Source organism: Pan troglodytes, chromosome 7, assembly GCF_028858775.2.
Source record: "Pan troglodytes isolate AG18354 chromosome 7, NHGRI_mPanTro3-v2.0_pri, whole genome shotgun sequence".
Taxonomy (NCBI): Eukaryota; Metazoa; Chordata; class Mammalia; order Primates; family Hominidae; genus Pan; species Pan troglodytes.
Window position 1 is genome coordinate 74,267,811 of NC_072405.2, and position 14,675 is coordinate 74,282,485.

At 43.1% G+C, this 14,675-nt stretch overlaps 1 protein-coding gene across 2 annotated transcripts in view; it reads right to left on the reverse strand.

Moving 5' to 3' along the window:
- ARMC1 (armadillo repeat containing 1) overlaps positions 1–9,544 on the reverse strand; it is a 31,707-nt gene extending 22,163 nt beyond the window's left edge. The window contains exons 1-2 of one of the 2 annotated variants that reach the window (XM_519788.8): positions 9,314–9,544; positions 2,616–2,833 (exon numbers count right to left, since the gene is read on the reverse strand). In XM_519788.8, the coding sequence (XP_519788.2) occupies positions 2,616–2,798 (183 nt within the window). In that variant the 5' untranslated portion in view covers positions 2,799–2,833; positions 9,314–9,544. Of the gene's footprint in view, positions 1–2,615; positions 2,834–8,213; positions 8,315–9,313 lie in introns of those variants that run through there. The other variant, XM_063816330.1, reaches the window with a different exon arrangement.
- Between the last annotated feature and the right edge of the window lie 5,131 nt (positions 9,545–14,675).

The following is a 14,675-nucleotide window of genomic DNA, read 5'->3' on the forward strand; positions in this document are numbered from 1 at the left end:
AATGTATGACAAAAATAGCACAAAAGATAGGAGAAAGAAATGGAAATATACTCTTGTGTGACTCTTACACTACATGTTAAGGGTATGATTCATTTAAAGGTAGGCTGTAAGAAGTTAAAGACGCATATTGTAAAACCTACAGCAACCACTAAATAAATTAAAATAAAAACAAAAGTGTATACTAATAAGCTAACAGTGACGAAAAAAGGAAATCATAAAAACAACACACCCAATGGCCAGGCATGGTGGCTCACACCTGTAATTTCAGCACTTTGAGAGGCCAAGACAGGCAGATCACCTGAGGTCATGAGTTCGAGACTAGCCTGGCCAACATGGTGAAAAACCGTCTCTACTAAAAATACAAAAATTAGCCACATGTGATGGTGCGGGCCTGTAATTCTAGCTACTCAGAAGGCTGAGGCAGGAGAATCGCTTGAACCCAGGAGGCGGAGGTTGCAGTGAGCCAAGATTGTGCCATTGCTCTCCAGCCTGGGCGGCAAGAGCAAAAACTCTGTCTCAAAAACAACAACAAAAAAATCTTTTCTTCAGCCTCTTGGGAACTTTCACTCACTGATCCCTCTCCTTAGCTCTGTCCCTCCATGACTTTATACTTCCCTTCCTATTCAGCCTAGTATCTACTGTATATCATTTCAACCAATCCTGCCAAGATCCTAAACTCCCTTGCACAATCATTCTGCCCAACTTAACCTGGCCAAGTAACAACTCTGGACAAATCCAAGTACTGGGCTCTCTGAGCCTACAGCAGGCCTGAATCATATCGATTCAGTATTACCAAACTAATCAGCCCTCAACACTGCTGAACAACTTTATCATTCTCCTCAGTTAGCAAATCTTTCCTATTTTCTGCAATTATGAGAGCCTTCCCCTCAAACCTCTCCCATTCTAGTAGCCCTTGCCCTCTGAACTTAGACATATTCTAGTCTATTTAAAAACAAAAAGACTTACTTCCTTTAGCCCCAAGTACCTATCTATAGATCAACCCCCTCTTTCTTCTCATCCTTCTTGCATTTCTTATTGAAATTGAACCCAGACTGGGGGCTGTGCCATTTTTCCCATTTGTTACTAGTGTTCTCTTATACCAATGTCTTTTTTGACTGCTAAACTTCATTCTGTAAAGGCAAAATAGAAATTTTTTTCCAAAAGGAAAAGTCTATATGCCTTCTGTACAAACTTGTGAAATTAGACTAAATGGGGAATCATCATGAGTCCTTAAGTAAAGGGCAACAGATAAAATTTCCAAAACATTAATTTTTTTAACAACTTTTTTTTTTTTTTTTTTTTGAGACGGAGTTTCGCTCTTGTTGCCCAGGCTCGAGTGCAATGGCACAATCTTGGCTCACTGCAACCTCTGCCTCCTGGGTTCAAGGGATTCTCCTGCCTCAGCCTCCTGAGTAGCTGGGATTTCAGGCACCCACCACCACGCCCGGCTAATTGTTTTGTATTTTTAGTACAGACAGGGTTTCACTACGTTGGCCAAGCTGGTGTCAAACTCCTGACCTCAGGTGATCCACCCACCTCGGCCTCCCAAAGTGCTAGGATTACAGGAGTGAGCCACCACGTCTGGCCCTATTTATATGCAAAATATATAGGCATTTTTGCCAGAACAGGCAAATATAGACATACAAAAAGTAGATTAGTAGTTGCTTAGGGACAGGGAGTGTTGGGGTCTGGGAAGCAATAGATAAAAAGTTGTGGTGGGCCGGGCACAGTGGCTCACATCTGTAATCTAAGCACTTTGAGAGCTCGAGGTAAAAGAATCACTTGAGGCCAGGAGTTTGAGACTAGCCTAGTTAACATAGCTACATCCTATCTCTACCAAAAAAAAAAAAAAAAAAAATTTACTTATAATAAATAAAAATAAAAAGTTGTGGTGATGGTGACACACAACTCTGTGAATATACTAAAATCACTTAATTGTATACTTTAAATGAATGAATTATATGATGCTGTGTGCTTACATCTTAAAAAGCTGTTATAAAATAAAAACAAAATAAGTGCCTCTTTGAGTGTCTCTGTGTATGATATGATCCAATCCTCAAGATTGTTAAATGAAAAGGAAGTGGTAGGACATTCCATGCATGGAGTATGCAACAATTTGTATAAAAGAATAAAAACAAGGCTGGCCATGGTGACTCACAGCTGTAATTCCAACACTTTGGGAGGCCAAAGTGGAAGGATCACTTGAGCTCAGGAGTTTGAGCCTGGCCAACATGGCGAAACCCTATCTCTACAAAATATCAAAAATTTGGCTGGCATGGTGGTGTGTGCCTATCATCCCAGCTACTTGGGAGGCTGAGGTGGGGGGGATGGTTTAAGCCCAGGAGGTGGAGATTGCAGTGAACTAAGATCCTGCCACAGTGTACTCCAGGCCTAGATGACTCAAAAAAAAAAAAATAAAGAATAAAAACAATGTAGCATGTTACCACTGGTGTAAACAGACCACAGACCACACATACATATGTTTGTACATACATAAATACAAACAACTAATTGCTCTCTTTCTGTTTTTTTACCTTGTCATCTAGCACTTTTTCCAAATTCTCACCTTAACTGCAAAAATAAAACAGAGATTGAAATTACTAAAGGCAACTTACAAGCAAAGCGGAGTGGACGACTGGAGGGTTGGGATGGTCCATAAATAAAATAAGGCCAGGCAGACATCCCTGATCCTGGACGATGGCTCTTCTGTTTAACGGATCTGCTGCTAGATCCCGTAACTGGTTAACTACCGATAGAGCGTCAGGCTCTTCACTCATGGTGGAAGTGGAAGAATTCATCTTCTATGCCATGCACATGAATAAAATCTTAAATTCTGTAGAAAAGGTTTGCAGAATTAGTTCTAGGCTGCTGAGGTATATTATAGCACTTGTGAAATAACCAGGATTACAACACCTTTAGAAAGAATCAGGTAACTAAAACTAAATCACATAAAAACTTAGAAATCGGCAACTGTACAGTTTGAGAAAAGTAAAATGAACATAAGACGACTGAAAAAATTTGTGTGCACAATGTTTAAAGACATATGTTATCCTCAATATTCCAATAAATTATGTTTTAGCATACATATTTTAACAATAAAATCACAATAAAGATCTTTACAGTTCAAGCTAGTAAGCTTTGCTATACTTCTAAAACTGTTAATATTACCAGTGCTTTTTATCCTCTAGACTATTTCTAGCCCTAAAACAAGTGCCTGAGGGAAAAGTGGCTAGTTTACAGCTTTCTTATTCATCAATGAACAAAAACCTAGCATACTCTGTCTACAAAGAATAAAATGCCCTTGGAAAAAGGAGGCAGAAGTCTGTAAATCAAGAAGACAGGAAAGGTATTTAGCCTGTGGCTCAGGCCAGTAGAGTGTGAAAGATCATAGTGAATCTACACTGAATCTAAATACATCTGTCCATCTGATTATGCCATATTCTACTGCCTAACAGAAAAGCAAAAATAGGAAGAATGAAGTAGAATTTGACATAATTCATTTGCCAGATGAGGAGCTAGTCATAGAGAGGTTCAATAATTTGCCCCACATCACAAAATCTAGTTAGCATAGAACTGGCCTAAAATATTATTTACTATTTCCTAAACTCATCAGCAGTCTTTCCACTTTGCATACTTTGTTTTCCTTGTTTGTTTTGTTTGTTTTCTCCAAGACAGAGTCGCATTCTGTCACCCAGGCTGGAATGCAGTGGCACAACCTCAGCTCACTACAACCTCCGCCTCCCGGTTCAAGAAATTCTTCTGCCTCAGCCTCCTAGCCACGCCCAGCTAATTTTTTTTTTTTTTTTTTTTTTTTTTGTATTTTTAGTAGAGACTAGGTTTCACCATGTTGGTCAGGATGGTCTCAAACTCCTAACCTTAAATGATCTGCCCGCCTTGGCCTCCCAAAATGCTGGGATTACAGGCATGAGCCACCGTGTCCAGCCTCATACTTTCGTTTTAAAATCAGTATTTTGGCCCGGCATGGTGGCTCATGCCTGTAATCCCAGCACTTTGGGAGGCCGAGGCAGGCAGATCTCCTGAGGTCAGGAGTTCGAGATCAGCCTGGCCAACATGGTGAAACCCCGTCTCTACTAAAAATACAAAATTAGCTGGGCATGGTGGCACGCACCTGTAATCCTAGCTACTCGGGAGGCTGAGGCAGGAGAATTTATTAAAGCCAGGAGGCGGAGATTGCAGTGAGCTGAGATTGTGCCACTGCATGAGCAAAACTCTGTCTCAAAACAAGCAAACAAAAAAAATCAGCATATTGGCCGGTGTCAGGAGTTCAAGACCAGCCTGGTCAACATGGTGAAACCCTGTCTCTACTAAAAATACAAAAATTAGCTGGGCTTGGTGGTGGGTGCCTGTAATCTCAGCTACTCAGGAGGCTGAGGCAGGGAGAACTGACTGAACCTGGGAAGCAGAGGTTGCAGTGAGCCGAGATTGCGCCATTGCACTACAGCCTGGATGACAGGGCGAGACTCCATCTCAAAAAAAAGAAAGAAAATGTGATATACATACACAATGACACAATGGAATACTATTCACCCTTAAAAAAGAAGGAAATTCTGTCACTTGTGACAACATGGACAGAACTGGAGAACATTGTGCTAAATGAAGTAAACTAGGCACAGAAAGAGAAATGCTGCATGTTGTTGCTTAACTGTTGAATCTAAAACAATAGAACTCAGCAGCAGAGAACAGAATGGTGGTAAAAGGCTGGCGGATAGGCAAAATGAGGAGATGAGGATCAAGGGATACAAAGTCGTAGTAGGAATAAGTGAGGGTTTTTTTGACATCTATTGCACAAGATGGTGAATATAGTTAATAATAGTGTATTCCAGATGGGCGCGGTGGCTCACACCTATAATCCCAGCACTTTGGGAGGCCAAGGCAGGCGGATCATGAGGTCAGGAGTTCAAGACCAGCCTGACCATCGTGGTGAAACCCCGTCTCTACTAAAAGTACAAAAATTAGCTGGGCGTGCTGGCGGGCGCCTGTAATCCCAGCTACTCGAAAGGCTGAGGCAGGAGAATCACTTGAACTTGGGAGATGGAGGTTACAGTGAGCCGAGATTGTACCACTGCACTCCAGCCTGAGCAACAGAGCAAGACTCCGTCTCAAAAAAAAAAAAAAATCAAAACAAAACAGTATATTCTCGGTCTTAAAATGGCTATGAGTTGCCAGGGGTGGTGACTTATGCCTGTAATCCCAGCACTTTGGGAGGACAAGGCGGGTGGATCACCTGAAGTCAGGAGTTTGAGACCAGCCTGACCAATATGGTGAAACGTCATCTCTACTAAAAATACAAAAATTAGCCGGGCATGGTGGTGCAAACCTGGAATCCCAGCTACTTGGGAGGCTGAGGCCAGAGAACTGCTTGAACTCGGGAGGTGGAGGTCGCAGTGAGCCGAGATTGTGCCACTGCACTCCAGCCTGGGTGACAGAGCTAGACTCTGTCTCAAAAGCAAAACAGAAAAAAATCGCTGTGAGTAAATTTCAAGTGGTCTCACCACAAAAAATAAGTATAAGGTGATAGATATGTTAACTAGCTTGATTTAATTGCTCCACTTTATATTCATGAATCATAACATCATTTTGTACCCCATAAATATATACAACTATAAATTACCAATTTACAATAAAATGTTTTAAAATAAATCAGGGAAAAAAGAACCAAACACTCTGGGTGTTGGCCTTTTGCATACAACGCTGGCCTTGACACTGAAGAGTTCCATTCTCATTCAAGGTGCCATTAGATAACTATTCAGTAGGAACTATACTGAAAAAAAGTTACATAGCTTTCCTGTTCCTTTGGGATGAACAAAAATCAAAACAACTAAAACTTCCAATCTTCGGCCAGGCGCAGTGGCTCACGCCTGTAATCCCAACACTTTGGGAGGCCAATGCAGCCGGATCGCCTGAGGTCAGGAGTTTGCGACCAGCCTGGCCAGCATGGTGAAACTCCGTCTCTACTAAAAATACAAAAATTAGCTGGGCATGGTGGTAGGTGCCTGTAATCTCAGCTACTTGGGAAGCTGAGGCAGGAGAATCGCTTGAACCCGGGAGGCGGAGGTTGCAGTGAGCCGAGATAGTGCCATTGCACTCCAGCCTGGGCAACAGTGCCAGACTCCGTCTAAAAAAAAAAACACAAACAAAAAACCTTCCAGTCTTCAAAGAGCACTGATAAGGATTGGGCTCAAATCAGCATCTGCACAGGATCCATCAAAGACCTTAGCTAATGCAGTTGGTGCTCTGTATCCACAGGTTTCAAATCCTGAGAATATTGTACAGTATTTTCGATTCATGCTTGGTTGAATCAGACAATGTCATGGGTTTACTGTATAACAGAGGCAGAAACTGTGGTCACTGCATTTCCCATGGCATTTAAAGGAAGGCAAGAAAAGCTGACAGAAGCTGTGATTTGTCCCTCAAATTAGAAGGGTTTTATGTAAAACTTCAGGAGAGAACTCCTCACAGTTAAGACTCATTTTTCTTACCTTGATATTCTTGATGATATCAAGTTACTCTGACATCCATTTCTAACTACCACATTGCTTGAATTTTTGGGGGGGAACAGGGTCTCACTCTGTCACCCAGGCTGGAGTGGCGTGGTACGATTTCGGCTTATCACAACCTCTGCCTCTCAGGTTCAAGCAATTCTCCTGCCTCAACCTCCCAAGTAGCTGGGACTACAGGTGCCTGCCACCATGCCCGGCTAATTTTTTATTTTTAGTAGAGACGGGGTTTCGCCGTGTTGGCCAGGCTGGTCTTGAACTCCTGACCTCAGGTGATCCACCCTCCTCGGCCTCCCAAAGTGCTGGGATTACAGGCGTGAGCCACCACGCCTGGCCATTGCTTGAATTCTGTTAAATGATCAATATTTCTGTGGATTGCAGCATTCACAAAGCAGATTTTATGAGATAGCAATAGAACAGTTAGGAAACTGAAAACAGATAAACGAAAGTTACAACTCTAACCCCAATCATGTATTAGATACATATTATGTTTCTGTGTTAATTTCATCAACTTCACACACTCAAGCTGTTTGATAAAAATGTCTGCCTTTGCTGGATGCAGTAACTTGGGAGGCTGAGGCAGGAGACTGGTTGAGGCCAGAGTTCAAGTCTACAGTGTGCTATGATCTTGCCTGTGAACAGCCACTTTACTACAGCATGGACAACATAGCAAGACCCTGTCTCTTAAAAAAAAAAAAAAGTCTATCTTCATAGGTTGGAAAAAATGATTTTAAATGAATATTTTAGGATTCAGTCTATCCTACCCACTATATGCCCAATTTGGCAAAGTGCAAAATAATTTTTATTTTATTTTTAAGATAGGGTCTCGCTCTGTTGCCCAGGCTGGATGGCAGTGGCAGAGCCACTAAAACTTTATGCTGCTGTATAAATGCATCTCTTTTAAACATGGCTATGAACATATGAATAAAATGCTAAGCTCTAAAACTCTGTAAGATGGCCAGGTACCATGGCTCAGGCCGGTAATCCAAGCACTTTGGGAGGCCCAGTGGGGTGGATCTCTTGAGCCTAGAAGTTCAAGACCAGCCTGGGCAACATGGCAAAACCCCATCTCTACTAAAAATACAAAAGCTGAGGTGGGAGGATCACCTGAGCCTGGGAGCTCGACAGAGTGACAGCTCATCTCAAAATAATAATAATAATAAAATTTGGGAGGCCGAGGCGAGCGGATTACGAGGTCAGGTGATTGAGACCATCCTGGCCCACACAGTAAAACCCCGTCTCTACTAAAAATACAAAATATTAGCCAGGCGTGGTGGGGGGCACCTGTAGTCCCAGCTACTCGGGAGGCTGGGTCAGGAGAATGGCGTGAAACCGGGAGGCGGAACTTGCAGTGAGCCGAGATTGTGCCACTGCACTCCAGCCTGGGCAACAGAGCGAGATACCGTCTCAAAATAATAATAATAGTAATAATAAAATAAAACTCTACAAGACGCCGGGCACAGTGGCTCAAGCCTGTAATCCCAGCACTTCGGGAGGCCAAGGCCTCTGGTACTCCAGGGGTTGAGGCAGGAGAATCGCTTGAACCCGGGAGGCGGAGGTTGCAGTGAGCCGGGATCGCGCCACTGAACTCCAGCCTGAGCGACAGAGCGATACTCCGTCTCAAAAATAAAAAATAAAAAATAAAGACCATAGCCTCACTAACAAATGATGAAAATGTGAAAAGACTTTTTATACCTTTACTTTCTCTTGTTTAGTTCAACTTGGACAAACAAATCATTCTATGACAAAGAATACTTCTCATCGTTTAATGAGCACTCTGGTCAGTTAAAGGTTCCTGTTAAAAAGCAAATGCTGATTCAGTAGGTGGGAGAGTCTGAGATTCCGCATTTCCAACAAGCTTCCAGGTGAGGCCTATGCTACTTGTCACACTCTGAGAAGCAAGCAGTTAGAAGATACATGTGAGACACCTGTAATTAGGCACATGCCTGCAAGATTTTTCCTTCTCGTACAGTCAAGATTCACCATTCAATTCAAAGATTTAATTCTCACATGCCAAGAGATGCAGAGGGAATACGTTTAACCTAAATCCTTATTCAGTTAGGTGGGCTTTGATAAAAATAACATAAGCATTGATATTAAATCTGACTTTCCCCTTACTCGAAGAGTTAACTGTAACTTTGAGAAGTTAAGTTCTTAGAGCCTCAGTTATCTCACATAACAATCCTCAGCGGTTATCAGATTAAAGTAAGAACGCGAAATGGTAAAATCAAACACCAGCAATTACCAAACCAGAATACTACTTGCTCATGTGGGGACATCTGTCCTGCCAGGTGTTGGAGGTACCTTCTGCACTGCCCTGACACTTCAGTGCACTAAGTATCACGAAAGGAGTTGCTAACTGCACGAATACCTACCCCCGCCCTCCCAAAACACAGTCTTAAATATAAAAATGGGAACACTGGTCTCTCTTGAATTAAGCCTAACACAACTATGTCTTTCCGCTCTTAGGAGACACGCAGGTGCACAAAACTAACAGAAAGTTACCAAAGAATGACCTGGAGAGATGAAAAGATGAGATGACACCCATTAATAATACTGGGGTTAGTAAAAGTCAGATGTGAGGGGGGACAAAGAAGAAATGAGCAAAGCTAACAGATTCACGGGACACGTGGGGGTAGAGCGTGCTAAAGCGCCTCACTGGGACCCACTACTGGATCTGACAAGAGGCAGGCGGGGCGCCCCTCCCAGGCGGATTCGCTGCCTCGGTACAGGGGCCGCTTCCCGCGGCCTTCCCGGCTCCACTGCTTTGTCTGCCGCCCGTGGACCCCACATACCGCTCCAGAGCTTTAGGAGTCCAGAGCCTGCCACACCATCAGGGCCACACCTACGGATGAGGTAGAGACCCAGGCGGCGCGGAGCGAGCCCTTCGGTTCGCAGCCCCGGCCGCGGCGATCGCAAACAACCGGACTAACTCAGGGAGCCAAAGAGCGAAGGCGCTGGCGGGCAAAGGCTCTGCAGACTCTTCCCAGGTGACCTGACGCCTCTGTCGCTTATGCCCTCCTATTGGCTGATAATGAGTCCAACGTGAGGATAAAGTATCCAATCAGTGAAGGTCTTTTTAGAGTGAAGCGCTCATAGGTGGTTTAGGGAAATACACTAAGAGTCGAGGGACTGATCCAATGAGGACCCAGGAACACTATATTGGCCCTAACTACTCGCCGTCCACCAAGCCCTAACCGAAGAAATTTGATTCCGGCTGGGAAACTGTCACACCTTCACAACCTCAATACCCAGCTTTGCGGGGCCGGCAGGACTTCTCCGGTCCTGCATTCGGTAATTCAAATTGAGTATTTCTTTAGCAACTCTTGCAATTCTAATAAAGGCAATACCTAATATTTTATTCGCTTCTGTGAGTCTTAATTCATAAATTTTTTTTGTTTTGTGTTTTACTGTGGACGTTAGCACTACATTAGGCGTTCCTTGGATTTTCGTTTATTTCTTCTTGGTGTCCACTGTCTCCCTAGCAGCTTGAAAGACGCAAAGTACAGTTTTCGTTTAAGTAGCAATTTATTTTGGGGAAGAAGTTTTTTTTTTTCTTGTAAGGAATTTATTATCAGAATCTTCTCAAATTCATATTTTAAAATATCTTCTATGTAGTTTATCAAAGTAAGGATTTATATACTTGTTTTATGGATGGCAATCACTTGAAGTTTTTGTTTAGGCATAGATTTTTTTTTTAAATTTCTTTAAATACAAACCTACTCAACCCGCAGGCAGATCTTTGAGAATAATGTATCCATTGCAGTCAATAACCCCAATAAACAGATTCTGGATTCTCTCTATAACAGTTTGATTCGGCCACGTAGCTCATGTATTAAAGTCAGAAGGAATATGAGAGTCCTCTAATAGGAAAAGAGTGTGGATAACAATAAATATCCCAGATTGTATTCAATGCTAATATCTCCTATACTTCTTGAATTTAAAAACCAAGCAGCTACTTCTTGAATTTCTTTCCGTTCCCTTGTTCTCGGTTATCCTCTTGCTTCCAATGAACTCAAAATAGGAGCAAAATAAGCTAAGTAGAAAACAAATAGGCCGGGTGTGGTGGCTCACGCGTGTAATCCCAGCACTTTGGGAGGCCGAGGCGGGCGGATCACTTGAGGTCAGGATTTCGACACCAGCTTGGCCAACATGGTGAAACTCTGTCTCTACTAAAAACCAACCAACAAACAAACAAAACTAACCAGGCGTCGTTGCGGGCGCCTGTAATCCCAGCTACTTGGGAGGCTGAGGCAGGAGAATCGATTGAACCTGGGAGGCTGAGGTTGCAGTTAGCCGAGATCACGCCACTGCACTCCAGCGTGGGCAACAGAGCGAGACGGTCTAAAAAAAAAAAAAAAAAAAGTCCAAAGGGCACAGCCAGGTTAAACATAACCCATTTGGTTGAGTTACTTTCTTCAGTATAGTTATTAAAAACAACTAAAAAAAAAAACCCAGGAAATTAAACTTGCTATTTTTGTTAACGTTAATATATTAGGAAGGCAGGTACGGGGGCTCACGCCTGTAATCCCAGCACTTTGGGAGGCCGAGGTGGGTGGATCACCTGAGTTCAGGAGTTCGAGACTAGCCTGGCCAACATGGTGAAACCCCGTCTCTACTTTTTTTTTTTTTTTTTTTTTTTTTTTTTTTTGAGACAGAGTTTCTATCTTCCTGCCCAGGCTGGAGTACAATGGCGCAATCTCGGCTCACCGCAACCTCCGCCTCCCTAATTACAGGCATGCGCCACCACGCCCGGCTAATTTTTGTATTTTTAGTAGAGACGGAGTTTCTCCATGTTGGTCAGGCTGGCCTCGATCTCCTGACCTCAGGTGATCCGCCCGCCTCGGCCTCCCAAAGTGCTGGGGTTACAGGCGTGAGCCACCGCGCCCGGTCAGCCGTCCCTACTAAAAATACAAAAAATTAGCCTGGCGTGGTGGCGGGCGCCAGTAGTCCCAGCTACTCCGGAGGCTGAGGCAGGGGAATTGCTTGAACCCATGAGGCGGAGGTTCTAAGCCGAGGTCGTGCCACTGCACTCCAGTCTGGGAGACAGAGCGAGTCTCCGTCTCAAAATAAATAAATAAATACTAAATATAATCATGCTTCTGCCATTATTGAGAAAAGTAATTCTTCCTGCACACTGCCATTACAGAATAGATGACTGCTATTGAGAAGCAGGGGGTGTGTTCACAAAAAAATAATTACCAGTTTCCTAAGCACCTATGGATTATAAGCCTTAGGGAGGTATTTAAAGATTTTAATAATCTGTATTCCCATATTAAAATGTCTAAACTTGGCCGGGCGTGGTGGCTCAAGCCTGTAATCCCAACACTTTGGGAGGCCGAGGCGGGCGGATCACAAGATCAGGAGATGGAGACCATCCTGGCTAACACGGTGAAACCCCGTCTCTACTAAAAATACAAAAAAAAAAAAAAAAAAAAATTAGCCGGTCCTGGTAGCAGGCGCCTGTAGTCCCAGCTGGAGGCTGAGGCAGGAGAATGGCGTGAACCCGGGAGGCGGAGCTTGCAGTGAACCGAGATCGCACCACTGCACTCCAGCCTGGGCGACAGAGCGAGACTCCGTCTCAAAAAAAAAAAAAAAAAAAGTCTAAGCTTGACACCAGTGAAGTTATACTACCTCCCATTGTGAGTCATTGCTTGTTCTTAGCCTCAGGTATCTTCCCACAGGACACTGGAATGTCGTTTCTCAGTAGCTGTGTTGCTTAAGACATGATTCAGATACTGGCAGTTTCATTCATTTAATTATTTAACAACCGGTTTTTGAACGCATACAATGTGCCATAGACAATCTTGACTATGGATTCAAAGGTAAGGAAAATCACAATCCCTGCCCTCAAGCAGCTCATGGTCTAAAGAGCTCAAGAAACGGTGGATTTCAAAACTTTTTGATCAGGCAACACTTTCAGCTTTATATATATGTATTCGAGTACATAGCTCTGACATATTTTTATGTATTTATTCCTAAATTCTATACATGTACTATCAAATTAATATGTAGTTTTGAAAATGTCAAAGTAGAAATTTTTAAAGAAAGAGAAATATTTATAAATTGAAGCTCTCACTACCTATCCAGATGAAAATAAAATTGGATCCATATATTACATCATTTACCAAAAAAATAAATTCCAGGTGTATTAAAAACTCAAACCTTGAAGACTACATATATGACCTAGAAGCAGAGGGAAACCTTGAACAAAACTTGAAACCCAAAAGTTAAACAAGAAAAAAAATGGATACATTGGACTTGTTTTAAAAAGTAGCTGGCCAGGTGTGGTGGCTCACACCTGTAATTCCAGCACTTTGGGAGGCCGAGGTGGGTGGATCACTTGAGGTCAGGAGTTCCAGACAAGCCTGGCCGACAATGGCCAAACCCCGTCTCTGCTAAAAATACAAAAATTAGCCAGGCATGGTGGCACACACGCCTGCAGTCCCAGCTACTTGGGAGGCTGAGGCAGGAGAATCACTTGAACCCGGGAGGCAGAGGTTGCAGTGAGCAGAGATCACACCATCGCACTCCAGCCTGGGTAGCAGAGCGAGACTCTGTCTCAAAAAAAGAAAAACAGCTCTATAGGTCAGGGTCAATCCCAAGAGCTGGTTTATAGAAAAGAATACCACAATCTCTGGAAAGTGGTGATCCTTTAACCTATTTGGATATAGATTTTTTTTTCTGGTCACTATGCACTGATCTAAGAAGAATTAAACTGTTTCAAGACTCAGAACAACCAAATATACCCCAAAGTCTATGACTGAAACAAAATAGCTCAACAATTTTTCATTGGGCACCATGGTAAAAACATTCATTCAAATTGAGATTTAGATAATAAATGCAGATTAAAATGTTATCTTTTCCCAACAATATGTGCTTTTTTTTCTTCTTCTTTGAGATGGAGTCTTGCTCTGTCGCCCAGGCTGGAGTGCACTGGAGTGCAGTGGTGTGATCACGGCTTACTGCAACCTTTGCATTCTGGATTCAAGTGATTCTACTGCCTCAGCCTCCCGAGTAGCTGGGATTACGGCATGCACCACCACACCTGGCTACTTTTTACATTTTTAATAGGAATGGGGTTTCACCATATTGGCCAAGCTGGTCTCAAACTCCTGACCTCAGGTGATCTGCCCGCCTCGGCCTCCCAAAGTGCTGGGATTTTACAGGCGTGAGCCACCTCGCCCAGCCCAATATGTGCTTTCATTAGTAATTAAAGGAGCTTTGAAGTCAATGGGCACTGCATGCATCACTGACTCTTGCCTCAGGTGAGATGAAGTTGGCCCACTAACTGGTCTTGACCAGCTCTCCTGTAGCCCAGCCTCTCCCAGACACATCTAGCCTCACTGTGTCTCAAAGCACCCTTCAGAAGGGCACTTCACCGTCCTACCCAATAATCTTTTACCATCCATTCCTATATTCTAATGCAGAACCTCCTGAAGCTTATTTCAGTGTGTTACATTTTCTCCAGGGGGCAATTAGAGCTGGGGAAAGAAAAAACAGAACTAGAGGAAAAGGGTCTCAACTTCCAGGAAAGATCCTTTGTAAGCTTTGCAGATTATTCAACCTGTCTCAAAAAATGGGGCTGTCATTAAGCCTTATATGAGAAACAGGCTGACATAGACATTGGTCTGTTCCTACTTCACTAACCACTGGATCGCAACCACCCAAGCTGACTATATATCCTACATGGTTATTATTTATTGGGCCCTTGAGCTAAACCAGGCACTCCCTTGAGCATTTGACAAATGTTACATAATCGGTCCTCAAGGCTACTCTTTGAGCCGTCTACTACTGCCACTGTGAAAGCCAAGAAATTGAGACCCTGGAAGGCTGACTGTCTTGCTCAAGACCACACTGCTAGTCATTAGCAGAGGCATATTTCCAACAAGGGTCTGTCTGCCTCTGAAGCCCATATTCTTTCTACTACAGTATACTGCTTCATTGTCTACCAATATTAATGGGAATCTGATATTTTGTTAAATCTCTATGATGAAGGAAGCTCACAATCAGCCTTGGTCACCTTTCTTTTGCCTAATACATCTAACAATGAATAAATCTATTTGCCTAAATAATGGCATTTATAATCCTTTAATTTCCTACTCAGAATTCGGAGGCCCAAAAAAGATAAGGGACTTTTTCAAGGCCATACAGTGA